General features: G+C 40.5%; 2 protein-coding genes across 5 annotated transcripts; both read left to right on the top strand.

Annotated features, from left to right (window-relative positions):
* On the top strand, nucleotides 1–21,233 carry nipblb (NIPBL cohesin loading factor b). 4 transcript variants are annotated; one of them, XM_056736394.1, is made up of 47 exons: nucleotides 1–457; nucleotides 3,258–3,391; nucleotides 3,956–4,121; nucleotides 4,279–4,379; nucleotides 4,656–4,764; nucleotides 6,066–6,214; nucleotides 6,513–6,658; nucleotides 6,747–6,828; nucleotides 7,093–7,632; nucleotides 7,727–9,283; nucleotides 9,475–9,597; nucleotides 9,867–10,055; nucleotides 10,194–10,265; nucleotides 10,342–10,431; nucleotides 10,562–10,662; nucleotides 10,749–10,835; nucleotides 10,911–11,142; nucleotides 11,355–11,506; nucleotides 11,606–11,686; nucleotides 11,761–11,861; nucleotides 11,936–12,065; nucleotides 12,257–12,339; nucleotides 12,633–12,765; nucleotides 12,874–13,017; nucleotides 13,104–13,190; nucleotides 13,330–13,544; nucleotides 13,826–13,925; nucleotides 14,004–14,102; nucleotides 14,206–14,352; nucleotides 14,700–14,834; nucleotides 14,942–15,040; nucleotides 15,151–15,204; nucleotides 15,445–15,553; nucleotides 15,635–15,768; nucleotides 16,565–16,705; nucleotides 16,791–16,884; nucleotides 16,971–17,125; nucleotides 17,409–17,499; nucleotides 17,580–17,753; nucleotides 17,993–18,183; nucleotides 18,259–18,366; nucleotides 18,452–18,652; nucleotides 18,927–19,073; nucleotides 19,171–19,505; nucleotides 19,593–19,767; nucleotides 19,861–20,037; nucleotides 20,129–21,233. In XM_056736394.1, the coding sequence occupies exons 2-47, from the start codon at nucleotides 3,328–3,330 to the stop codon at nucleotides 20,492–20,494; spliced, it is 8,166 nt and encodes a 2,721-aa protein (XP_056592372.1). In that variant the 5' UTR covers nucleotides 1–457; nucleotides 3,258–3,327; the 3' UTR covers nucleotides 20,495–21,233. The 4 variants fall into 4 exon arrangements, with proteins under 4 accessions (XP_056592372.1, XP_056592371.1, XP_056592370.1 ...); XM_056736393.1 differs by having other exon boundaries at nucleotides 6,063–6,214; XM_056736392.1 differs by having other exon boundaries at nucleotides 4,279–4,409.
* A 1,852-nt stretch (nucleotides 21,234–23,085) lies between these two features.
* LOC130411763 (mesenteric estrogen-dependent adipogenesis protein-like) lies at nucleotides 23,086–26,145 on the top strand. Its single transcript, XM_056736629.1, has 5 exons — nucleotides 23,086–23,445; nucleotides 23,531–23,667; nucleotides 24,858–24,973; nucleotides 25,511–25,681; nucleotides 25,791–26,145. Exons 1-5 carry the CDS (start codon nucleotides 23,246–23,248, stop codon nucleotides 25,809–25,811), a joined length of 645 nt encoding a protein of 214 aa, XP_056592607.1. The 5' UTR covers nucleotides 23,086–23,245; the 3' UTR covers nucleotides 25,812–26,145.
* The last annotated feature ends 4 nt before the right edge of the window (nucleotides 26,146–26,149 follow it).

The following is a 26,149-nucleotide window of genomic DNA, read 5'->3' as shown; positions in this document are numbered from 1 at the left end:
AAGAGATGTAAAGGAGGCAACGGTTGGAATAGTTGAGCTGATGGATGGAGGAGAGCAGATGTGATGAGAGGGTACACCAGAGATGGGAAGCGGAGGATGGGAGAAGGAGGGAAGGGGAGGAGAGCAGGCGGCGGAAGTCGGCGGGTCGCTGCTGGTTGGTTCGGCGCCGGTGGAGGGAGTCATTCCTGCAGCAGTGCTTCCGGTCGGCATTTTGTTCTGCGAGAGAGTCTGTGTGGATTCTTTTATGAGCGCCCAGCAGCTTTTCGGCACCAAATCCTTTCTACCGTCGACCGGACTAAAGCGCTATCTTCCGTAAGCGCCGGTGAGAGGAATGAGTACCGCCCGTCAGTCTTCATGTTTGCATTGAGAGGAAGCGGTGCGACCCGGATTATTGTTGTGAGAGGGACACACCGAGCCCGAACCCCTCCACCTTCACCCTTCAACAGCAAAGCCTCAGGTAAACGCACTGGAGCTGTTTCACTGGTTACGACCGGGAGAGCGAGGTGGCCCGGTTTCGGGTGATGTGCTTCGGACTTTCCGAAATGTTATCGGTGTTTTTGAATGGTCGTCCGGCGTTAGCATGCGTTAGCTCGGTGCCGATCCGCCGTGAAGGCCCGCGGGCGAATCCGCGGTTCGGATGGTGGGTGAGCAAAGGCCAAACGAACCAAATAAACGGACCGAACCGGTTCGGGTGGTCGTTCGGACATGCAGGGGGGCAGCTGAACCCAAACACCAGCGATAGCGCGAGACAGGCCTGCAGCTTCAGATCCGAGTAAACAATACTCCCTCCTTAGAGCAAACCTTGTTCACTTTCTACCAGAGTAAACAATTCTGTCCACTTGGAGCAATACTTTATTCACCATCTATCAGAGCAACGACTGTCCTCATAGTGCCAACCTGACATTCCCTGTATTAGATCAGACAAGACTTGTTTCTTAAATCCTTATTCACAAGTAAACAATACTGTCTTATTGGAGTAACACCTGAGACTTAACTGCAGATCAGGAATACACATCACCATGTTATTTAAGATCCTAATAAGCATTTATAGGAGAATACACAAATACTCCCCTGCATGAATAAATCTTGCATACCAATTATCAGAGCATTCAATATTCCTAGTGCAAACTTTATTGAACATCTTTAAGAGTCAAGACCTTAACCATCAGCATAGACAATGCTCACATTAGAGGATATTGATCTGTCAAAACAAACAAGATTCCCCTTTTAAGGAACTGCATATAAACAATAGTTTATCCCAGAGCAAAACATATTTATTCAAAAATGTATTCATAAAATATTATAATTGGATACAGTATTTTCACTTTAGAGAAGCATCGTTGAGCATCTGTCAGAGTAAAAATATCATTGAGACAAACTACATCTGTGTCATGTAAAATACCTGTCTATAGGTAATTAGAGACAATCTGTTATTATATGTGATGTCATATGTCTGCCAGTCTTACCGTTTATAGACAGAATTACTGTGTATTCAAAACTAGCTGGTGTTTCTAGGCCATGTGAAATGAATGAAAATGAATTATTCAGATTTGAAGTGCTGTACATGCAGCTGGAGCTGAACGTCTGCACGTTTAAGGAGATTATCACACGAGTTTCTGTGTGAACTAACCGGGTAGTTTGTTTACTGCTATTTATCTATGACCTCAAAATAATAGAAATATTCCTTAATAAACATTGGGATAAATTAAGCTTGCATTCTATCACCTTGAATGAGATTACAGAAAACACTCGGAGCCAGTAATGCTATATAAATGAGGAATAAAGCTTTACCTTTAACAAAAAAAGACATTTATAAAACGAAAGCTATGAAGAGAAATCTTACTCGAGCTAATATCTCCGTCCTCAGAGTTAGCATGAGTGTTAGCTGCCTGAGATGCTGTTATGCGTTGTTTGTTATTATTATTCATATCAAGTAAACAAACAGCGCATAAATTAATATTTTTAAATTGAACAACAAAATAAACATTACCCGACGTTATCAAACCTTGTAAAGTAAATGTTTTTCAAAACAACCGGAGTAAACATTCAACGCTAATATCGCTTGCCTCGACATGTATTGAGAAACTCATAGGAAATCCATTTTAAAACCAAATTTGATTGAACGAAAGCACAAATTGGGTCTAATAAACAATATATTAACAACAGCAAAATCGTGTCCGGACGAGATGAAACGCGAATGAATGAATGAGATGCTGCCTAGGCTGAGTTAGCTTAGCACCAAAACACGCTGAAAATAGAAAGTAAAAGTTATGTGTTTACAAAGGATTCATAAATTTTGATCCTGTAAGTACGGTTTGAAATGAATATTTATCACATTCGTGAAGAGATTGATAGATATTTGTTTATAATGCTATTGCGTTTTTATTAAATCAGCTGGGGCTGGATGTTGAAAGCATTCTGTCTGTGTTGTCTATAAAGGGTCAGAATCCGAGTGTCAATAGATGCACCCTTATGAGTCTGTGATGTGGTTAATACCTACCTATGTGTGTCCTTTGTAAGTGTGTATTTCTGTACAAAAGTGTGTCTATGCTGATGTGAATATTCTTGTATATCTATTGAATATATTATTGAAATGTGTAACTTTGATATAGCAGATAAGGGAACACACTTGCAAGGGTCAACTGTAGAGTTGGTGGATCGCTCTGCACACTAACTCCTATATTTATAGCATTATAATCCTGGGTATCCACATCATTTTTGGATTGAATTGATGTTGGATGCCTGGCTGGGTCAGAAAGGGGAGCGTTCGGATTATGGAAGCTGATGACAAACTTGAGTTTCTTTTAAACACGTTGCAACGGTCTGGGAAAGACCCCGCTGTAAAGCTGTGTCTCCCACAGCAGTGTTCAGATCCCTGATGGGAAACCTTTCTAAAGGACTGCAGGCTGTTATAGCAGCAAAGGGGGAAGGGCAATGACAAAATAAAGGCAGTTTGATGAGCAGATGTGCTTGTAGTTGTGGCCATGCTTGGTTTGTCTTTTGTTCAATGTATAAAACAGTGCTGGTGAGATTACAACCTGACTTGAAAAACTTCAGATATTTATATGATTCACAAAAAGGTTTCCCCATTTCAGATTTGTGGAGCATTTCAAGCATTGACTGGAATATTTAATTCTGGGAGTGTTTCGATATATAGGATGTGAAATTTGAAATATTTATTGAAAAAAGAAAAAATCAAATGTTGTCTCAATAATGTCTGACCCTGATGATGTCATCTTGTTCTCTTGTTTGTGCAGCAAAAGATGTAAAGGTAAATAAGTGAGCAGCGACCTGTGCATCCACGCGCGCTCCCTGCCCTTCTTCAGCATGAATGGGGATATGCCTCATGTTCCTATCACCACTCTCGCTGGGATCGCAAGCCTCACTGACCGTAAGTAAAGTCACGCAACCGGTTGCACTCGCCCAACAAATTTGTGTTTACAAAAATCATGTGAAACAGAAAGATTGATGAACAGTTTAATTTCAACACATATCTCTTGTGTACAAGTGCATTTGTTTTGAACAATTCAACTGAAAGTATTTAGAATTTGGGCAGGTACCAAGAATAAGAAAAGATTATTTTGCTGGTCATGTGAGTCAACGTTATCATTGGGTTATGTTTGCAAGTCTTGTAAAAGTACTTAATTTTAAGCAGGGTGTTACTAGTTTAATTATTTTGTTGTAAAACAAAAAGTGAAAAAATGTGGTTTGCACTTTTGAAACTTGCCTTGAGACAGTCTACTGATGTATGCTCTGTTTTCATTGCCTGTTGCGGCTCTGCTGATGTAACATCCGTACACACTTTTGAAGTCAATAGAACAAGGATTTGATTTGTGTGGCAATCATTTTCCTTGTGGCTCAATCGAAACGGGGAGCCCAAAATAAATGACGGATATGTTTTGCGTGGGCTGTATTGATGGGGTGAGAAACAAACTGTTTTTTGTTTATTTGTCAGTGTTGAATCAGCTGCCCCTCCCTTCTCCTCTCCCTGCCACCACCACTAAGAGCCTGCTGTATAATGGGAGGATTGCAGAGGAGGTCAACTGTCTGCTGTCCCACCGCGACGATGCTCTTGTGTCTCAGCTGGCTCACAGCCTCAATCAGGTGTCCACCGAACACATGTGGGTATCTCTTTCAATACGTTTATCGTCACCTCCTGAAGAATAAGATTCATTTAGGAGGAAAGCACTTGCTTGGCATGTAAACAAAGATTTACAAATGCGGTTTAATAGCATGTGTTACGTCATATGATAAATGTTTATTTTTCTCTGTTTCTAGAGAGTTAAAGGACAACTTAGGCAGCGATGACCCGGAGGGAGATGTGCCTCTACTGCTACAGACGGTGCTGTCCAGGAACCCCAATGTTTTCAGGGAGAAAAGTACGCCCACCCGATACGGGGTTCAGGGCGGTAAGAAGAAACGTTAGGGGAATATTTAGTCCAGCCATGGTCCTCTTTACAAGATTATTAATGCTACTTTAGTCTATATTATTGACAGTTACGTTTTTTTTTTTTTAGATATTTAGACTATTTGTAATCTTCAGTAGTAGTGATCTTATCAAGCAGCATGTCCAATCTTTCATTTGTCATATGAAGACAATTTTTAAGTATCATTTGCAAGCAACGCATTGATTTCTGAATTTTATTCTGCTGTAGGTTTAATGCAACAGCCAATGATACCATCCTACAAGATGCCTCAAAATTCAATGCACGGAAGCCCGGCATCAAACTACCAGCAAACCACTATAAGTCCGAGCCCTCCCAGGTATTGCTTCAGTTTTTTGGGTTTATTAAAGGATACTTCACCCAAAAATGAAAATTCTGTCATCATTCACCTTCAAGTTGGTCCAAATCTGTATAAATGTCTTTGTCTCTGTGTTCATCAGAACAAAGAATTTATACAGATTTGGAACAACTCCAAAGGGGAGTAATTGATGACATAGTTTAATTTTTTGGGTGAAGTATCCCTGTAAGGTGAAATGGTAATACCAATGAAATAGCATTTTCTCTTTAGCTTTGTTTTTTCAATATTTATTTGTTATATTTATCCTCTGTACAGCACAGTGGACAACTATTGTTGTGTTTATTTGTGTTTTTTAAATAAACTTCAGGGCTCCAGACTAACTTTTTTTAGGAGGAGCACTGTAGCCCCTGACTTTAGCAAAAATTTAGGGGCTTTATTATTACAATATTATTCACAACTGTATTACTGATACTAAAATATAAGGTACATGACGACAGCAGATTTGGTTCTGCTTATTTAAAAAGAGGCAGAGTCTACAGAGAACATTTGTTATTGATTAGTGCTAAATAGAAAGACTGATATCTGAATTCATTTGAACCAACAGAAATTGTGCTTGTCAAAAAGTATGTATTTAGTTGTTAACATTGTTACACATTGAAGGAAAATGAAACATAAGAAACGTCTTATGTTATTACATTCTTAAGATTATTTTTTTGTGTGTATTAAGGACACTTTTCATGGTGATCACAACACATGTAAATATAACGTCAAATAAAACTTAACAAAAGCATTCCACTGTCGTTCGTTCTTGCTGTGAATGGATATGAAATTATCCAGTGCTGTCTCAAGTAATCTACAGATAAATTACATTTTCCTGAACCTCTCTGTGCTCTCATATATCAAATCGTTCGTTCTCATGCTCAGAAAATCTGGCAATAGCAAACAGCGACTCGTAGTTATGCACTCACGTTGTGTGTGTGTAAACTTGTTAATGACAACCTGAATTGTGTTGGACAGCAGCGGGAAACATCAGTGACACAAGTGACCCGCACAGTTGACTATCACACCGGCATGCACCAGTGGCTGGCTCGTGTTCTACTCGTCTTTCCACATGAAATAACAACTAGAAGAAATTCCTAATTTGCAGGTCGCACATGTGCGAGTACTTGTAAAAAATGCTTGCGCTGTCTCGAAAATTTGCTTGTAGTGTGGAGCCCTGCACTATATGAATTGTTATCGATAACAAAACATAGCAAGATAGTATTTTCTCATTTACATTTATTTTACATATATTGACCAGTTCTTCTCTTCCTTGACAGCAGATTCGTTCAATCTCAGCCGGGTTCTGGTACCAGGTACATGCCCCAGCAGAACAGTCCAGTGCCCAGCCCATACGCCCCACAGAGCCCCGCAGACTACATTCAGTATAGTCACCCACCCAGCTACTCTCAACACCAACAGATCCAGCAAGGTGAGTCCACGTTCTCCTCTCCTATAAGAACATTGTGTGAAACCTAAGGAGGATTCTCTTAGTTTTTAATGTCATTACAAAGCTCTTAAGGCTCAAGAAAGAGTGTCTTTGATAATCTCAAAGTGAATATTTTACTTGATTTGTCTGAATGATGTCACTTAAAGACTATTTGAGATGGGAATTCAGATTATATTCGAATACATATTCGAATATGCTGATATTTTTTTATTTTGCTTTGAAAGGCATGCTTCTGTTCACACAAAATCAAGGGATGAGTGTATGTTGCTTTTTGTCGCAGTGTCTGTATCCAGTCCTGTAGTTCCTAGTGGAATGAGAAACATCCATGACAACAAGGTCTCTGCGCAAGTGTCCGGCTCCAATCATAACTCGAGGCATTGCTCCAATGATGAGTACATCAACATCGTCCAGAGGCTTGGAAATGATGTGGGTGCTTGACAAAGCTGACATGCATTTTTTGCAAAATAGCTGCTTTCAATTGATTAGGTCTTGATCTTGTTATCTGTGTTCAAAGGAGAGTGACCCAGCTTTGAGAAATGCATCCTTTCCTGTTCGTTCTGTCTGCTCTCCTACTGGAAGTGAAGGAACTCCGAAAGGTGCATTGAAGTTTTTGGAACACTGCCCTTAAAGAGTTGTTATAGATTTTGAATTATAAATAAAGAAATGTCAAAATTATATGCAAAATTATCTGAATCCATGTGGCATATTGTTGGACATAATACATCCAGACATTCATGCATTTTTAGTTTCCAAATAATGTATCAGTTTAAACAACAAATATATAAGAAACCGGCTTGTAATGTCATAGTGTCACACAATGCTGTGTAATGCAAAGTGTAATTTTTGTGTTTAAATTTCAGTCGGTTCTCGCCCTCCCCTGATTCTTCAGTCTCCTCCACCCTATACCTCCCCAAGAGATGCTGCTCCTGACCTCCTCTTGGACTCCCCCGAACGCAAAAAGAAGCAAAAAAAACTCATGAAAGAGGAGGGAGGTAAAGGTGCCATGTATGATATTGTCAGCTCCCCCACAAAAGACTCAACCAAGCTTACGATAAAGTTGTCTCGTGTGAAGTCTGCCGAAACGGAGCAGACAGCAGAGTCGTTGCAAGCCGTAGAGCACAGCTCTGACGCCGAAAACGAGCTGTCGTGCGGTAGCGTACCGTTCCAGCGGAACCCCCAGGAGCGGCTGACTGTGGGCCAGTGTCTCCCGGCGGAGCAGTCGGGCTACCAGCAGGTTCCTGTACTACAAAACACGGGGGCACTTGCAGCCAAGCAACCCGGGGTAGTTAGTGGAACCCCCTACGATGAGGCAGAATTGGATGCTCTAGCAGAGATAGAAAGAATCGAGAGGGAATCCGCTATCGAACGAGAACGGTGCTCCAAAGAAGTTCAAGATAAAGGTGTGTTGGTTTGGTTTATGTTTGCTATTTATGTGGTTGGTTTATTACTGAACAAATCTAAAAACTTCTAACTTGTGGTTTTCTAACTCTACAGACAAACCTTTGAAGAAGAGAAAACAAGATTCATACCCTCAGGAACCAGGGGCTGGGGGCACCGCAGGCGCTTCAGGGACACCTGGGGTGGGAGGTGGTTGTAATGCTGGAAACAAACTGGTACCTCAAGAGGCTTGTGCTGCTAGCAATGGAGCCAGCCGGCCTGCCCTGATGGTCAGTATCGACCTGCAGCAAGCCGGCAGGGTGGAAGGGCCGCTAGACTCCTGTCCCGTTCCTGCAACAGAGGCTCAACGTCTGCCGGAGGACGGCTCGGAATCCACAGGGGTCTTGCGGCTGAAATCCAAGACAGATGGAGAGGTGCAGCGGCCAGTAGATGGCCGACCCGAGGTTATCAAAACGCCACAGAAAACCACGTCGGAAGGGCGACCGGAGACTCCCAAAAACAAGCACGACCACCGCAGGGAGATCTCCAGCAAAACAAGTTCGGAAAAGAGATCTGATCTTTCCAAGCACAGACATGACGGGAAGCCTGACAAAGTAAGAACTGAGGGAAGAAGTCATGAAAGCTCACGGAAACATGAGGGGCGATTGGAGGCTACTCAAGAGAGTAAAGAGGAACGGCACAGAGATCGGGACAGGGACAATGAAGGCTCCAAAATTCGCAAACCGGACACGTCTAAATCATCCAGCCGGGTGGAGCACAGTCGAGAGAAGGAACGGGATAGAGATAGGGGCAAAGAGCAGGAGAAGGAGCGGGAGATGGATCGGGACAAGGAACGGGTGAAGGAACAGGTGAAAGAACAGGAGATGGATCAGGATAAGGTACAGGAGATGGACCGGGACAAGGAACGGGTGAAGGATCGGGACAAGGAAAGGGTGATGGATCAAGACAAGGAGCGGGTGAAAGATCGGGACAAGGAACGGGTGATGGATCGGGACAAGGAGCGGGTGAAAGATCGGGACAAGGAACGAGTGAAAGATCGGGACAAGGAACGGGTGAAGGAACGAGAGAGAGAAAGAGACAAAGACCGAGAGAGGAATCGTGACAAAGAACGAGACAGGGACAAGGACCGAGAAAGGAAACACAAAAACACAGAATCAACAGAGCACAGGGACAAACGGTCTCCTGAGCAGCGCTCGCGACCTGACAGTCCTCGAGTGAAGCAGGAACCCCGGAGAGGAGGAGAATCCAAAATAAAATCTGAGAAGCCAGTTCTTAAATCTCCTAACAACAAAGACGAGAAGCGTAGCGGTGACATCAAGAACCGGATTGACGGACATAAACCACCGTCAGAATCCAAGATGGCAGAATTTCCCAACTACCTGCTGGGAGGCAAATCAAGTGCATTAAAGAACTTTGTCATTCCTAAATTGAAACGAGACAAAGATGGAAAAGTGATGTCGGATGTGCAGCGGTCTATAGAGTGTTTTCCCGAGCCACGTGTGAAACTGGAGAAACTGAACCTAGTAGAGGAAGTAAACAGGGGCGCTAAACCTGTTGTCGTTCTAAAGAAACTTTCCATCGATGAGGTCCAGAGGATTATCAGTAATTCACGCAGACCAAGCAAGAGCAAGGCTTACAGCAAATCATTCTCAGGTGAGTCATTGTTTTGAATCTTGTTCGAAATATGGTTTGGTATTTGACAGCTGGAGGGTGTTGAAATTGTTGTGCAGTTAATTATGTGCTGTCTAATTTGGGTTTAAAATATTTGCATGGAAGCCGAGCAAACCTCTTGTTAGGGGGCTTTGGTGGTTCATTTTTGAATGACTTTCCTAATGTCCTGGCAGAAATGGACTCCAGTTTGCCATTGTGTGAGAGAGTAAAGGTGAATAAACGCAGACGCAGCGCTACCAACGACAAGCCCAAGTATGCTGAGGTCAGCTCAAATGAAGACAACGATTCTGAAGCGTGTAAGTTTATCATGAATAATTTATTTTTTAAGGTCCTTTTCACACTCTTTTCACAAGTTTTCTTTACTGCTTGTTATGTAGGTTACAGTTCTTTGTCAACATTAATACTGAAAAATTTTAATCAACATCCAACCCCTGTTCCTGATGCCTGTTAGTCTATTAATACATTTAGTTTTGTAGCCGATAAATCCTGACATGGTATCCTATGTCTGGGTATTAGCAATTTCTACAAATGTTCATTGAATTTTTCGGATTCCTCTGAATTTCAGTCACCCCAAAGCGTTCGAAAAGAGACAAGGACAGAACGTTGGAGAATGAAGAAAAGGACCGGAAGGGTTCTGGAGATCATAGGCGGAGCGGAGGACATCACGACAGTCGGAAAAGCTCAGGCAATCGACACAGAGACCGGAGCCCAGAGGACTCTGACGAGGACACGCCGCCACCTAGCTTAAGTGACCGTAAGTGACCCATCATGTTAGATAGCACTAATGACAGGTGCTTTGTCGATTAATGTTGGTAGATGTTTCCTTATTCAAAACGTATGAAATGTGAAAATGGCATAACCCTGACTGTTGACATCTAAACTTCAAATTTAGTTGCCAGGAAGTTGAAGAAAAAGGAAAAACTAAAAAAGAGAAAAGCCTACGAGCCCAAATTGACTCAGGACGGTACGTTTGATGTTTCTTATTAGCATAACACATTATAACGTATAACAAACTATTAACTCTCATTTCCTCTCAACAGAAATGATGGACTCATCCACATTCAAGAGGTTTTCCACCAGTGTTGACAATATTCTTGAAAACCTTGAAGATGTTGACTTCACATCATTAGGTACATGCAGAAAGTGTAGCAATCATTGCTTTATCACAGTGACATCTAAGATTGCTGTGTGAGGGTGTCTTAACCCACAGCCAAACCTGCCAGCTTAATGAACCAGATGTTTGCTCTTCTACATCTGCAGATGATGATGAGATCCCTCAGGAGTTACTGCTCGGAAAACAGCAGCTCTCAGAATTAAGCAGCGAATCTGCCAAAATAAAGGCCATGGGCATCATGCATAAGGTGGGATGGCATCTTGTCTCTGCTGGAATGGACGGAACTGTCTTTATATTTTCTTTCTTTTAACCCTTAACTGCTTTTCTTCTCAGATTCCATCTGATAAGTTAGTGAAGGTCCAAAGTATTTTAGAGAAAAACATTCAGGATGGTGCAAAGCTCTCCACCCTCATGAATCACGTGAGTATCGTTGAGGTTTCGCCTGCAGAAGGTCCCTGCAGTTGACTCTTACTGACACAGTTTTTGTGGTTTCAGGGCAACGACAGGGATGATGAGGAACGATTGTGGCGTGACCTCATAATGGAACGAGTCACAAAATCTGCTGACGCTTGTCTGACGGCTCTTAACATCATGAACTCCGTGCGGATGCCGAAGGCTGTGTACATCGAGGATGTTATAGAGAGGATCTTACAGTACACAAAGTTCCATCTACAGAACACGTTGTATCCGCAGTACGACCCCGTCTACAGGGTGGACCCTCATGGAGGTCAGTGTCCCAAGCAAGCAAGAATGTACAATCTCGTTGGTCCATAGTCCTACTCAACGTGACTTCCTAAAAAAATATTTTCGGTTCTGATTGGCATTTTGCTGTAATTGTCGGGAAAATATATGTGATGCTAATGTGTGTCACACATAGTTTATTGCTTGTAGATGTAAAGTATGTTGTCAATACTGAATTCTTGTCTGGCTCTCCTGCAGGAGGAATGCTCAGCTCGAAAGCCAAGCGAGCAAAGTGCTCAACGCACAAGCAGAGAGTAACCGTCATGCTTTACAATAAAGTATGTGACGTTATCAGCAACATTTCTGAACTGCTTGAGATTCAGTTGATGACAGACACGACCATCCTTCAGGTGAGATACCTGACTGCTTCTTTCCCAGACGTGATTTCATTTATTTTGAATCAGATCACATATAGTAGTGTAAACGCATACTTTAATTTCTCCCCACAGGTCTCGTCGCTGGGCATCACACCTTTTTTTGTTGAGAACGTGAGCGAGCTGCAGCTTTGTGCCATTAAGCTGGTGACGGCTGTAAGTATAAGGCTGTTTGTTTACGCTACACTGTGCTAACAGTGCCTAACGCCTCTGTGCTGTGCAACTTCCAGGTGTTCTCTAGATATGAAAAACACAGACAGCTGATCCTAGAAGAGATCTTCACCTCTCTCGCCCGTCTGCCAACCAGCAAGAGAAACTTAAGAAACTTCAGGTAGCTGCACTGGTCCGATCTGCTATTTAACAGTCTTTTTTTGAGCGTGTGTATTTATGATATCTTGTGTTTAGACTGAACAGCAGTGATAAGGATGGGGAGCCCATATACATTCAGATGGTAACAGCCCTAGTTCTACAGCTCATTCAGTGTGTGGTCCATCTGCCTAATGAGAAAGATTCAGATGATGAAAGTGACAGGAAGGTACGGGTTGTTTTTGTGCTTTATAACATACTTGTAAGTGTCTCTGTAGATGTACAGTAATTGTTCACAATTGAAAATCTCCATAGATTTGCTGTAGATTTGCTTTGTGATTCAAATATAAACATGCTATACTTTTCTTAGCTAGTATACATACAATGTTCTCATTTTATTATGATATGTCTTTTTTTCAGTTTGATAAGGATGTACTAATCACAAACTTCTATGAGACCGCAATGAGAACAGCACAAAACTTCCTCTCCGTTTTCCTCAAAAAGTAAGAGTCCTACACAGAAATCACCCCTTCAAATATTCCTGCCCCCTATTGTTTATTTTGAAAAATGTTGAACTAAATATACACATTTCTATTTGTCTGCGTGCTTTTTTCTTTTCTGTCAAAAAATTTCAGCACTTTTCGTAATGTAATTGTTGAATTGATTCAAGTTTTTTGGTTTTCATTTTTGTTCTTTACTGTTTCTCTACACTGTAGACTGTTATAAACAAAAATAGTGTTTTTCGTTTTCAATCACAAATCTAAATCCTTATGTGCACTTTCTGTTTTTATTAAAGGTGCGGTAGTAAGCAGGGCGAAGATGACTACAGGCCGCTGTTTGAAAACTTTGTTCAGGATCTTCTGTCCACTGTGAATAAACCCGATTGGCCCGCTGCAGAGCTGCTACTAAGCCTTCTGGGAAGGCTACTGGTAAGTTCTTAATTTGATATTCACAGACAGATGGTTTTAGTTCAGTTCAGAAGTGTTGACATTTGCATAGTGTTGTTTTTACAGTAAATTTTGGATTTTTGTGCATAGGTTCACCAGTTTAGTAATAAGCAAACAGAGATGGCTTTGAGGGTGGCTTCTTTGGATTATCTGGGCACCGTGGCCGCACGTCTTCGCAAAGATGCAGTGACCAGCCAAATGGACCAGCGCTCCATCGACCGTATCCTAGGAGAGGTGACATAAGGCTCCGTCCAACTGTGTCATCCTTTTTGGTCTTGAACGAAGCTGATGTTGATGCTACGTATGGTTGTGTTTCATAGAGTTCTGGCAGCGATGAGATTCAGCAGCTACAGAAGGCTCTGTTGAGTTACCTGGAAGAGAACATGGAGACTGATCCATCTCTTGTGGTGAGAAAGGAGTTTTTAAAGTAGTGGGGTTTTTTTCACGGAAACATGGCGACTGATCGTCACACAACCCCATTGAACAGTATGAAATGATCAAGAAATGGATGTATGATGTTTATTGGGAGTCCTTCCTGTCCAACAGTTTGCACGCAAGTTCTACATCGCACAGTGGTTCAGGGACACCAGCATGGAAACGGAGAAAGCTATGAAATCTCATAGAGACGATGACTCGTCCGACGGGCAGCATCATGCCAAGGACATCGAGTCTACTAGTGAGATCATGCAGAAAGCCGAAGCCCGCAAGAAGTTCCTCCGGTCTGTTGTCAAGACTGCACCATCAAAGTTTAGCTCACTAAGGTACAACCATTAGCGTTTTTCAACACAAAAGCTACTCTGTTTTATGTCCCTTCTTTTAGCTTTTTCATATTTTTTCTTATTAGAGTTTGCAAACACGTAAGCCATTCATAGGAGTAAGTTATTCAATCAATGGTGTGCTTTTAGGGGCGGGGCTATCTGTTTGACCGTTCGTGCAAAAATGACATCTTTTAACAGCTTGTGTTTGCTTTCATCCTGAATGTTTGCTTACAGAAAATGTTACGTTTGGTGATATTTTCACACCTGTCACTTGTTATGCGCAGAAACTCGGATACTGTGGACTATGAGGACTCGTGTCTTATCGTGCGATATCTGGCCTCTATGAGGCCGTTTGCACAGAGCTTTGATATTTATCTCACACAGGTGAGAATCATTACATTTCTGTTTATATATTTTCACAATGCACAAAACAAGTGACCATAATAAACTTCTCTGCTGTAGATCTTGAGAGTCCTCGGTGAAAGTGCCATCGCAGTGAGAACAAAAGCGATGAAATGTCTTTCTGAAGTCGTTGCGGTGGATCCCAGCATTCTGGCCCGGGTGAGTGCATTTTTTGAAGTGGGAATAAACCTGAAGCTTTTCCTTGTTTCGATTGTATCGATACGCAGTGGGATCAGGGTTTAAAACTGTTGTCTGTGTGCAGTTGGACATGCAGCGAGGAGTTCACGGGCGATTGATGGATAACTCCACCAGTGTTAGAGAGGCTGCAGTGGAGCTGTTGGGCCGGTTTGTACTGAGCCGACCGCAGCTAACCGAACAGTATTATGACATGTTGATCGAGCGGATCCTGGTTTGTACCCCTTCTTTGAACATATACACAAACTTAGCTGTTGTTGAGGTCAAAGGTCACAGCTTCAACCAACAGTCTGATATGTACTGTACTTAAATTGCATTATCAGTTACATAATAATAATAATAATACATTTTAATGTGACAACCCTTAAATTTCTCACTGTTCTTAAGATAAAGAACCCAATTTTTTCTGAAAGCCAGTCTCTCACTTTACAGATTAAGTCTGAGCACAAAAATATACGTGAAGTTAAACTTAGTTGACCTGTTAGAGATTTTTATACATTTTCTAGTCAGCAAAAAATCGATGACGCAGGCTGATGTGTGCGGTTTGTATGCTTTCTTCAGGACACAGGCATCAGTGTGAGGAAGAGGGTTATTAAAATCCTGCGAGACATCTGTCTGGAGCAGCCCACCTTCAACAAGGTTACTGAAATGTGTGTCAAGATGATCAGAAGAGTCAATGATGAGGAAGGCATCAAGGTTTGGATTCATATGTTTCCATTTCTGGGCATCTCATTTACTTTTAAATCTAGTTGTTTACCGTTTCATCAATTTCTTCGTTTTAATATTTATAATGTTTTCTACAGAAATTGGTGAACGAGACGTTTCAGAAACTGTGGTTTACCCCCACGCCGAATCACGATAAAGAGGCCATGACTCGAAAGATTCTCAACATCACGGATGTGGTAAGAATGTGCAGAAAGAAACGATGACCTCATGAGATTGACACATGATGTTTAAAACGTCAGTCTCTGGTCACATTACGGCTCTTCTGACTTGAATAATTTCTGCTCAGGTCGCTGCATGCAGAGATTCGGGTTATGACTGGTTCGAGCAGCTGCTGCAGAATGTGAGTTGTTTCTTCATGGTTCACAAGCAGTTTTTATAGCTTGTACCAATTACTCCGTAGTTTGAGCACATTTTAGAAATTGTGTGTAATAGACATGCCAGCAACCGAAAGGAGGGATATATATTGTGGGATATATGGAATGCTTCAATTATCGCAGAAGGATTGTCACTGTGTACTGTAAATAGTGTGGTTCAAAATATAAATGTGTACTCCAAATATTAATGCGATCTGTTGTCACAGCTGCTGAAGACAGAAGAGGACGCTTCCTACAAACCGGCCAGGAAGGCTTGTGTTCAGCTGGTGGACAGTCTGGTGGAGCATATTATCAAATACGAGGAATCTCTCGCTGGTACGGCACTTACTTTTCTTTAACATGAAGTTTTCTAAACAGTTTCTGGATGCACAGTGAATTTTTCTTGTTCCTCCACAGATGGTGACAACAAGGGGCTGGCATCGAACCTGGTGGCGTGTATCACCACACTGTATCTTTTCAGCAAAATCCGACCTCAGCTGATGGTGAAACACGCCATGACTATGCAGCCCTACCTCACTACAAAGTGTAATGTAAGTAGTATAAGCTGGTCTGTTTATAAGTGATGTTGTGCTGCCACCTAGTTGTAAACTTGTGAATGTACATTAACTGTGCTACTGCCTGATTGTGTTTTCATATTTAATTTATGTCCTAAGCAGCCACAATGTCAATACTGAATAGTGTTTTTAAAACGTTTTTTCTTACTGTGACGTGGTAACTGACAGCTCTGCCCACAGAAGATCTCATTTGATAATTTACTTTTGTGCGTTGCGTGAATAGCTGCAGCGGATTATTTACCACAGATGTCGTAACTGAATCACAGAAAACAAGCTCAAACTCAAACAAACAATTCCATTTTAACACACAGAATTTGTCAGTCAACAACATGAATTTTCTTTTAATCATATTAAATTATTTAATTTATTAATTCGATCATGTACTCCCCGTTTTCTATGCGAGTGTGGGACAGTGGTGTGCTTGCAGAGCTCCGCCCACACTCTCTTCTGATTGGCTATCAAACTTGGATGTGGTGTAAGAAAAAAGTGAAATAAATGTTCGCCAAAATAAAATAAACACTGAAGTGAAATATTTTCACAAGACTCCAGTACTAAACTTAAAGAAAAATGTACTTTTTATTTATTTTATAAATAATTGAAAATGATCAAAATTATATGATGTAATGCATAAAGGTTGGCTGGGACTAAAAGTAAATATACTGAAAATGTATATTTTGGGGAAATCAGGGTTACAAGTGTCTGTCTTACAGTCGTCTCTGAGCTTCAACACAGGAAAATGACTTCACTTATAAAACTGTGTGTATTTCTACAGAGTCAAAGTGATTTCATGGTGATCTGCAATGTGGCAAAAATCCTGGAGCTTGTGATTCCTTTGATGGATCATCCGAGTGAAACCTTCCTCACCACCATCGAAGAAGATCTTATGAAGCTCATCATCAAATACGGCATGACGGTAAGTTGAGCTAAAGCAACCATGATTATGTTCTGCTTGTTTGTGCACCAGAAGCCCCATGGTTCAACCTGCATGTTTTCCATAGGTTGTGCAGCACTGCGTAAGTTGTCTCGGCGCTGTTGTCAATAAGGTCACCCATAACTTTAAGTTTGTCTGGGCTTGTTTTAATCGATACTATGGTGAGTAAATTATAACAACATTTACGAGACCCTTCAGCATTATTGTTTGATTCTCTGATCCTGAGAAATTGTTCTTTATATTAAAGGAGCGCTGAACAAGCTGAAGTTACAGCATCAGGAAGATCCAAACAGCAGCGTTCTGGTATCAAATAAACCAGCGCTGTTGCGGTCACTGTTTACTGTGGGAGCACTGTGCAGACACTTTGACTTTGACCAAGAAGAGTTTAAAGGCAGTAATAAGGTTTGTTCCTTGATGGTCAAAAGTTATAGTTCATGTATCTTATTTTTTATCTAATGAAACCTTTCAAGATAATGTCCAAGTCAATTTTGAAATGTGAAAAAGAAAAGAAAATGACTGGCATGTATAATAGCAGGGGGAATTGTTATAGACCGTTATGTAAATATCAAAATGCAAAAAAACACACTTCTCTCTTGTATAGGGAAATATCTTTTTATCTGCCCTTGGCTTGCTTTCATGAGTTTGACCTTCTTATATGTCTGCATGTGTTCTTTTTCTCGCTCAGGTGGTCATAAAAGACAAAGTGATGGAGCTGCTACTGTATTTCACTAAGAATGAGGACGAGGAGGTGCAGACTAAGGCCATCATAGGTTTAGGTAAATATCTGCTCCATCATCCCTCAAGTTGTTGATGTCGTCTTCAATATGATCAAAACTGTCATCTTTTTCTTTTCCAGGGTTCCTGTGCATCCAGCACCCAGAGTTGATGTTTTCTCCAGATATTAAAAACCCTTACAACACTCTCATGGCTGACAGGAAGACATCTGTGAACCTGAAGATCCAGGTGCTGAAAAACCTGCAGATGTACCTGCAGGAGGAGGACTCGCGCATGCAAGAGGCCGATAGGGAGTGTGAGTGATTGTCTCCGTCCAGCTTTGAAGCAGAAGATCTAGCACTGGTTCTGTCTGTGTTCTTGTATTTTAGCCATTTGGCAGCATGTTGTTTTTTAATAATGGTTTGTCCACAAGAGGGCGCATAGGGGCTTAGTAAAATAAATCCTCTTTTGAGCTCCAGTCAAATCACTTGACATTTATTGTACACTTAAAATTGTTTATTCTACCTGCTTATTCCGTTTCCCTGATCCCTGCAGGGAAGAAAATGGCCAAGCAGGAGGACCTGAAGGAGATGGGCGACATCTCGTCTGGCATGAGCAGTTCCATCATGCAACTCTACCTCAAGCAGGTGTTGGAGTGTTTCTTCCACACGCAGTCCAGCGTACGGCACTTCGCCCTAAACGTCATCGCTCTGACTCTCAACCAGGGCCTCGTTCACCCCGTACAGGTGCGTACTCGCCACGCAAAATCTCTGAAATCCCTTATATGAAAATGTTTAATTTTCGATTCATTCCTCCATCAGTGTGTTCCATATCTTATCGCCATGGGAACGGATTCCGAACCCACAATGAGGAATAAATCCGATCTACAACTCGTAGAGATTGATAAGAAATACAGCGGATTCATTCACGTGAGTGGATCTGAAAAGCTGCAGTCTGTGTTGTGTGATGCGACCCAATTGAATGTGAAATAACAGTTGCGTGTCTCTGAAACAGATGAAGGCCGTGGCGGGGTTGAAAATGTCCTATCAGGTACAACAAGCCATCGTGGGTTCTCAGAAGACGGTGGTCAGGGGCTTCCGACAGGATGAGACAAGCGGGGCACTGTGTTCTCATCTCTACAGCATGGTGCGAGGCAACAGACAACACCGAAGGGCTTTCCTCATCTCACTGCTTAACCTGTTTGACGACAGTTCGGTTAGTGGCTTGTTTGTTTGCTTTAGTCTTTTCTTCAATTAACTGAAGGTGGTGAAATATTTCATTGCGGTTAAGGAATGTTGTAAGATATGATGTGACAAATGGTCACAGATTAACAGTAATAAGATGATTAATAATAATAATTGATATAAAAAAAATGTTTATTTATCTATCTAAAATTCACTTCTGTTGCTATAGTCATGCTTTCTAGTGTACACTTATTCTTTCTGTGTTTTGGAGATGTCTAATAATGTTTTCTTTTGTTTTCATGAAGAAGTCAGACGTGAACATGCTTTTGTTTGTTGCGGACAATCTGGCCACCTTCCCTTATCAGAGTCAGGACGAGCCGCTGTTTATCATGCATCATGTAGACATCACACTGTCTGTGTCCGGCAGCAACCTGATGCAGTCTTTTAAAGAGGTATGATGCTGACATCCTGTCGAACATCTTATTTTGCGACAATTTTCGGTTTTGGCTGAATTCAGACTCTACAAAACGGTCTCCTCTTTTCTTCCAGTCTTTGCTGAAAGAGCCAAGACAACGAGAAAAGAAGAAGAAGAAGAAAAAGAAGAGAGGGAAAAGATGCGGCTCTGAGGAAGATGAAGATGAGAGCAGCAGGGCAAGCACCAGCGACAGTAGTGATGACGATGTCATCCGTCGGCCGAAGAAACCCAAGCAAGCTGGGCCGGTGGACTCGGACTTCGATTCGGACCTCGAGGATGTCGACAAAGTGATGCAGCATCTCCCTGACAACCCGATTCCCCTGCTAGATTTCGCGAGCGCGTCTCAGGGTATCCTGCTTCTTCTGATGCTCAAGCAGCACCTTAAGAACCTCTACGGCTTCTCTGATAGGTTAGTGTGAAACCAGATGCATTAATACACTTTAATTGATATAACTACACATCAGGTTTGTTGATGTGTTTGTGTTTTTTCTTGCAGTAAAATTCAGAAGTACTCGCCTACGGAATCTGCAAAAGTGTACGACAAGGCTGTAAACCGGAAGGCCAATGTGCATTTCAACCCACGGCAGACAATGGATTACCTGACCAACAACTTGTCCAATGCAGATCTCACGTACGACGCCAAGAGGAGGATCGTCAGACAGTATTTAGATGTAAGATTTGCAACGAACCCCATTATTGTTTACATGATATTTGAAATGAGGATCCCAACCGAAATCATATTGTAACTCTGGTCTACTCTTTAGTTTAAGGTACTGATGGAGCACTTGGACCCAGACGAGGAAGATGAAGAGGGAGAAGCTTCAGCCAGCAGCCACGCAAGAAATAAAGCCATCACTGCTCTGCTAGGAGCATCCAGTCCCAAGAATCACGCTACTGATTCGTACGACGACGACAGTGATGCAGACGAAAAGACCCCAGGGGTGAGAACAACCCGGATCCAGTGCTCAACAAGTCTTATATTTGCGTTTGTGTGTTTATCGCTTACATCTGTCCATTTATTATCTCCTCTAGTCATCACGGCGATCAAGGAAAGGTGGAGATTCGGCGGTAGCATCAGGTCATATGAACAAAACCGTTGAAGCCATGGACGTCATCGCTATCTACTGTCCTAAATATAAGGACCGGCCGCAGATAGCGCGTGTCATTCAGAAAACGAGTACAGGCTACAGCGTTCACTGGATGGCCGGCTCCTACTCGGGCACCTGGGCAAAAGCTAAGAAACGCGACGGACGAAAACAGGTGCCTTGGGTGGACAATATAAAGGAGTCCGACATTATCTACAAGAAAATTGCCTTGACAAGCGCGCACAAACTGACCAATAAAATGGTGCATACTTTACGTTCACTGTACGCAGCCAAGGAAGGAACTTCCAGCTAATTAAATCTGTAATAACTCTGGAACTGTTACACTCGACAAACTCTCAGCAGCCAAACTTTATCAGGATTCAGCTTTTTGTAAACTAAGTGTGAAAGAAAAGAGTATTACAGACCGATTTTAAGATCCGACGTGGAACTGGCCGAATTGACACAATTTTAAAAGTGGTTTTAAAAGTGTGGTCTGAATTGTAGATGTGGATCCTGTACATCTTTTAAGTTAAACGGAAATGAAATAATCGTTTGGGAGCTCCTTCGCTGTTGTGCAGCAACTTGGTTGTTTGAATTTTTTCCCCCACTGTATTATAGTTTAACAAAAAAACGGAAGCGAAAAATGTTTATATCTCTGACAAAAAAAATCTGTTTAAAGAAATAAACCTACAGTGAATGTTGGAAATTAGTCTGTTGATGTTCTTAATAAAGTGACCTTGGAGTTTAACCTAGCACCCGCTGGATTTCTTTAGCTTAGCTCAGTTTCCAGGGAAATAAACTTTTAAACATCTCCTCTGCTTTGTTTTATTCTTTTGGTTACTGTGCTGTAAAATGGAGTCTCCTGGACATAATTTATTCGGTTGAAAGCAGAGCATGCAGTATCTGTTGCCTACATGAAAGGGAGGTTTTTGTAAATGTAGATTTTGATGTACTGGGTCAGGGTCCGAGTCTCTAAACCCCACGGCGGGAAAAGGGACCCCAAGCATGTGTGGAGGAGCAAATACTGCAATAAATTTTTGTACTTCTCTTTGTTACTTGTCTTGTTTGCATTTTACTTTGTTTTGAACTAACCCGAAGAATTGTTATAAAAAAACATTTCTTACTGAATGCATTGAAAAGGTGTCGAGCATTCATACATCTTAAAATTTGTTTGAAATATCTAGGAAATATATTACGTATCTAATGACGTGGGTAGCTGGTCCGATGGGAAGCCCAACCCTAAAGTGAAGTGTGCATTGGCCTATAAAAATTTGTGTAAAAATTGTTTGTGTAGGTGAAAAATGCAGTTTTTATTTTCGTATAGAATAGCCTTCAAAGCTTGCTCATGGAAGGCCACGTTTGTAAAGTTTTGTTCTCTGCCATACTTGGACACACCTGAACCTGCTCTTCAAGCCCATCTGGATTACTGAAATATAGCCAGCTGTGATGGAGCTAAAAAGCAAGACAGTGGTCCTCCAACAACAACAGGGTTTCAAACCCATTATTAAGATGCATTATTTAAATGCTGTTCAACAGGCTACATAGTTATCAAACAGCAGACCATTATATTTGAGACATGGGGCAGTTTCCCGGACAGATCTTAAACCTAGTCCCAGAGTAATTTAGATGTTAGAGGTGTTTTGATCGTAAAGAACTTACACTGACATATCTTAAACCATATCAGTGAATGTCTCGAAATGCACAAAGTCACCTTATGTTTCTTATATACGTTTTTAAAAACTACTTAATTATCATAATTTAACTCTAAGGCCTGGTTTAAAATAATCCATCACAGGCAAACCACCACATAAATGTAAAACTAACCAGCTAGATCAACCATGTAAGCAAGTTTGAAGCAGATTGTTTTAACCGGCAAGAAGACATGTTAACCCAGCTATGAAAAAAGTTGAGGCGAGGTGTAAAATATGATCACATATGAGTACATATAAAGAGTTTAGATACTGTAACATATTTGGTTCTTTCATTATATTTTAACTTGGTTGACTTAAACCAAATAACAAAGAAAAACATCCAATCAGAGCCCAGCACAGATGATTTATTGGATGAAGGTAATAAAATGGCATTAGAACATTTCTCTAAATTTAAAGGCTTTTAATCCAGGAATATAATATAATTCAGTAACACTTTACTTGAACCATATTTCGACAGCATTTATTAATCATATGTTAATTTGAGGATAAAGTGATACATTTTGAATCAAAAGTGAACAGTTAATCCACGATGAACTAACATTAACAATTTTATTTGCATTAACAAAGATTAATAAAGGTTGAAATACGATATAGCTCATTGTGAGTTCATCTCGGCTAATGCATTTATTAATGTTAAAAAAATACAACTTTATTATAAAGAGTTATCCACAATTATCATGTGTCACTCCATAATTTTGTTGAGTTTTTCTTGAATAGCTAATTAGACATAAATACAATTAAATATTCACTGTAACTCAGTGGTAAGAGCATTGCGTAAACAACGTAAGGTTGTGGGTTCGATCCCAGGGGATTGCAAATACCTATGTAAAATGTATAGGATAAAGCAATGTAAGTCGCTTTGGATAAAAGCGTCTGCCAAATGCATAAATGTAATTATGAATGTCTTACTATTCAAATCACTTGAATTTTCTGAAAGGTTTTATGCAGCACTTCTGTCATGTCCGAATTCTAATAGACAACAGTGTTTCACTGACTTAAAAACTGAATGGGAAGTTATAATAAAAACCAGATGTGTGTAATCTGACCCACTTTGGAAAAGTGACGATATACCAGCAGAAAAATGACAACCCTTTAAATGAACCCTGATTAAAAGTTTTGCTTTAAACAGTATAAGAATGAGGAAGCAAAGATAAGCATTTCGTGGCACGTCGTAAACATGTTCTGTCTTGAAAGACTGATTGTCTCGAGCTCCGATGACTCAGTTCTGGAAGCTTTTAACCCTGGATTTTATAAACGCGCCCCACGCCCACGAACCGCGGCAGAAGTCGACAGATGAGCTGAAGAAACGGTCGGATTCTTCCACGGCAGGCTGTAGTGAACCTTAGGGAAACATGGAGGAAAATAACAACTCGCCGTTTGTAATAGATGTTGTCGAGATTGATAATTTCCTCAGTCATCCGCCGCAAGGTTTCAGCATTGAACATCGCGCTGCTTACAGGCTCGTGAAGTCCGATCCGAAACTCTCGTGCGTGTTCATCGACGAGTTTCAGTCCAGCAAGGGAAAGGTGATCTTCTGTCAGTCGCCAGGAAGGTAAATGCATTTCAGTGACTTAATGTGTCATGCATCTTCACGTATTATGTGTTTTAACTCATTGTGGTGTTTTGATTTTTTTTAGGAAAATCACAGTTCGTAATTTGGGAGAGTACACGAATTTGAGGAATCAGCTGCTCTCCAAAAGAATATACGTGCTCGTGTCTGCATGCGCAACAATAGCTCCAAAAGTACAAGAAAAGAAACGCATAAATGATCCTGGTGGGAATTTCTTTTTTACACATTTTAAACTAGTTCATGTTACTAACCACTAACTAATGCAAAAACCTGTTCAGGGACCACATCTGAAATCAAAATAACATTGAGCAGAAAGGTTTAATGTTATAATATGGATTGTGTAAAACATGAACAAAAATAATGTTGAGTGTTAGAATATAGTGTTTATGATAATTGCATTGCAGTGTACATTATGCAATGCTTTTTAGTATTACAATTTTACAATAAACAATTGTGGCACAGAAAATAACTTTTCTTCTGAAAACAAAAGGGAATTTATTTTATGTATTATATATGGATTAAGATTGGATATATTTTGCTTATAGAGAAAATGTAATTTTCTGTGCCACTTTTTACTTCTTCTGCCTTTTTTTGTTTTAATAAGCAATCTATTTTTCTACAAATGATTCATGTCTCCAAACGGATAATAAAAGTAACACGAAAAGTTTTAAACGAATGATGGACAAAATTATTGCATAGTTTTATAGGCCATATGGAATGACACGCCGCTGCTTCTTAAAATATACATCGGTTACACAGACATGGGTGTAGCAAATATGTGCTTGTCTGTCTGTCATGTTTTTCTTCAACAATCAAAGTTCAAATCTGTTGAACACATTTGGTATTAAGTGAAAAAAAAAGCCAGCAGATTATCATTCGTGTCATTCCACCCCGGTATGATATTTAGAGTTTACAAATCTTTAAAAGAAATCACGTAGGCCTATTTCGATATGTGGTTTATATATTAAAATAACATCAAGTTTTATGTGTACTAGATTTAAATTAGTTACGTGAACTAACACAATGAATCACCAACGAAATGTCCTATGACAGTCCTTAAACAGACAATTCAATGAATTGGAATTATTTGTACAACAATTTATCGTCATTAAAATTTCATAATCATGACTCCCACAGCGTTTTCACTATCTGTTGGAACATAGCAGAGAACATCAGTAATGTTAGACAATTAGTTTAGGTTTGGGCTTTAAAAAAATTTTTTTTTCAGTGCCATGTAGGTCTTTGTGATCTGATTTATCTATAAAACGTGGAAGTTATAAAATGGTTTTGCACAAATTTTATGATACCTTTACATTACGGCGCACAAAGTACATGTTTCTTTTACTGTATATCTTTAGGACACCGTTGTATGTAATATTCTTTTCTGTTTACAGCTCTTGGACTCTATGTGGTGGTGATCAATGGCTGTCATCCCATGATCAGATGGGAGATGGAAAAGGGCTTAGATTCAACCATATCATCTGTTGCTGGAGAGAGCTATACAGTTAATGTAAGATGATGATGCAATATTGTTTGAGTAGGAGTGTATATATTGCTCAAATATCAGCATAGGCTAGAGTCACAAGGCCGCAGGCATTCACAGCCGCTGATATGAGAGCACTATATACACAACTACGAGAGCTATTATGCAACTATGTATAAATGCACCTATTGCATTTGTACAACAGTTCGACGGCACAATTGTTTAGATAAATCAGAAACAACCCTCCAGTTTTTAAAGGAACTGGGGAACTACTTTCTTCCGCCACGATTTCCAGCCCAGCATAACAGTTAAACTTCTATTTTAAATGTCAATTCTTTTAAATGTGTGGTGTGCTGCTTCAGTGAAGTTATTAGTGAGAAATAACGATGCAGGATGTGCTCTCAATATTGCATGCTCTCAGCCAATCAGATTCGAGAACCAGATAGAACTGTTATAGATTCTGAGATTAATCGCGGTATGAACGATGTCTATTTCCAAGAGAATGTATTCAATTTCAGAGTTGGTTTCAGATTAGATTTTTAATAATGATATTTTTCCTTTTAGGTTGATATTAGGGATGCATTAAAGGCATGTGTGGGTGAGAAGTTTCGAATCCTTATAGATGGAGAAAAGGTGAAGCCCTCCTGGAAAGACACACATTTTACTATCAAGTACCATTCTGATGCCCTCTTTGACTTTTCCTACTGGTTTGGCCTCAGCAAGCGAGAGATTAAGGTAAATTTGAATAATTACGAAGGTTGTCCGGTTGAACAGTGATGGTTTAAACATTGTAAGCATTACACACAAAAACATTGAGTAAATGACCTGAAATCTGATTTTGTAGATCTCCTACTGTGGAAGATGAGGTCAAAAGCAAAACACCTGAACATGAAGAGATCCTGAGACGTAAATTCATTAAATGGCTCAGCTATTCTGCACTTTTTTGTGTTTAACTTTATTTCCCAATGACATCAGTACCGTAAATGATTGTTTACATAGAAGTATAATCTCACACATAATTTCATTGTAACAGATTAGTCGATTTTGTAATCCCCAGTGTGTAGTCTAACAATCACACCTCACTAAAGTTATAATACTTGTAAATCATCATTTGTACATAGCTATATAATCACTATTACAACTTTTTCATGGGTGATCTATGTAAATAACCTTTTTCTAAATAAATGCTTTTTACCATCTCTG

Source organism: Triplophysa dalaica, chromosome 22 (assembly GCF_015846415.1).
Source record: "Triplophysa dalaica isolate WHDGS20190420 chromosome 22, ASM1584641v1, whole genome shotgun sequence".
NCBI classification, from domain to species: Eukaryota; Metazoa; Chordata; class Actinopteri; order Cypriniformes; family Nemacheilidae; genus Triplophysa; species Triplophysa dalaica.
This window is presented reverse-complemented; position numbering and strand designations above follow the sequence as displayed.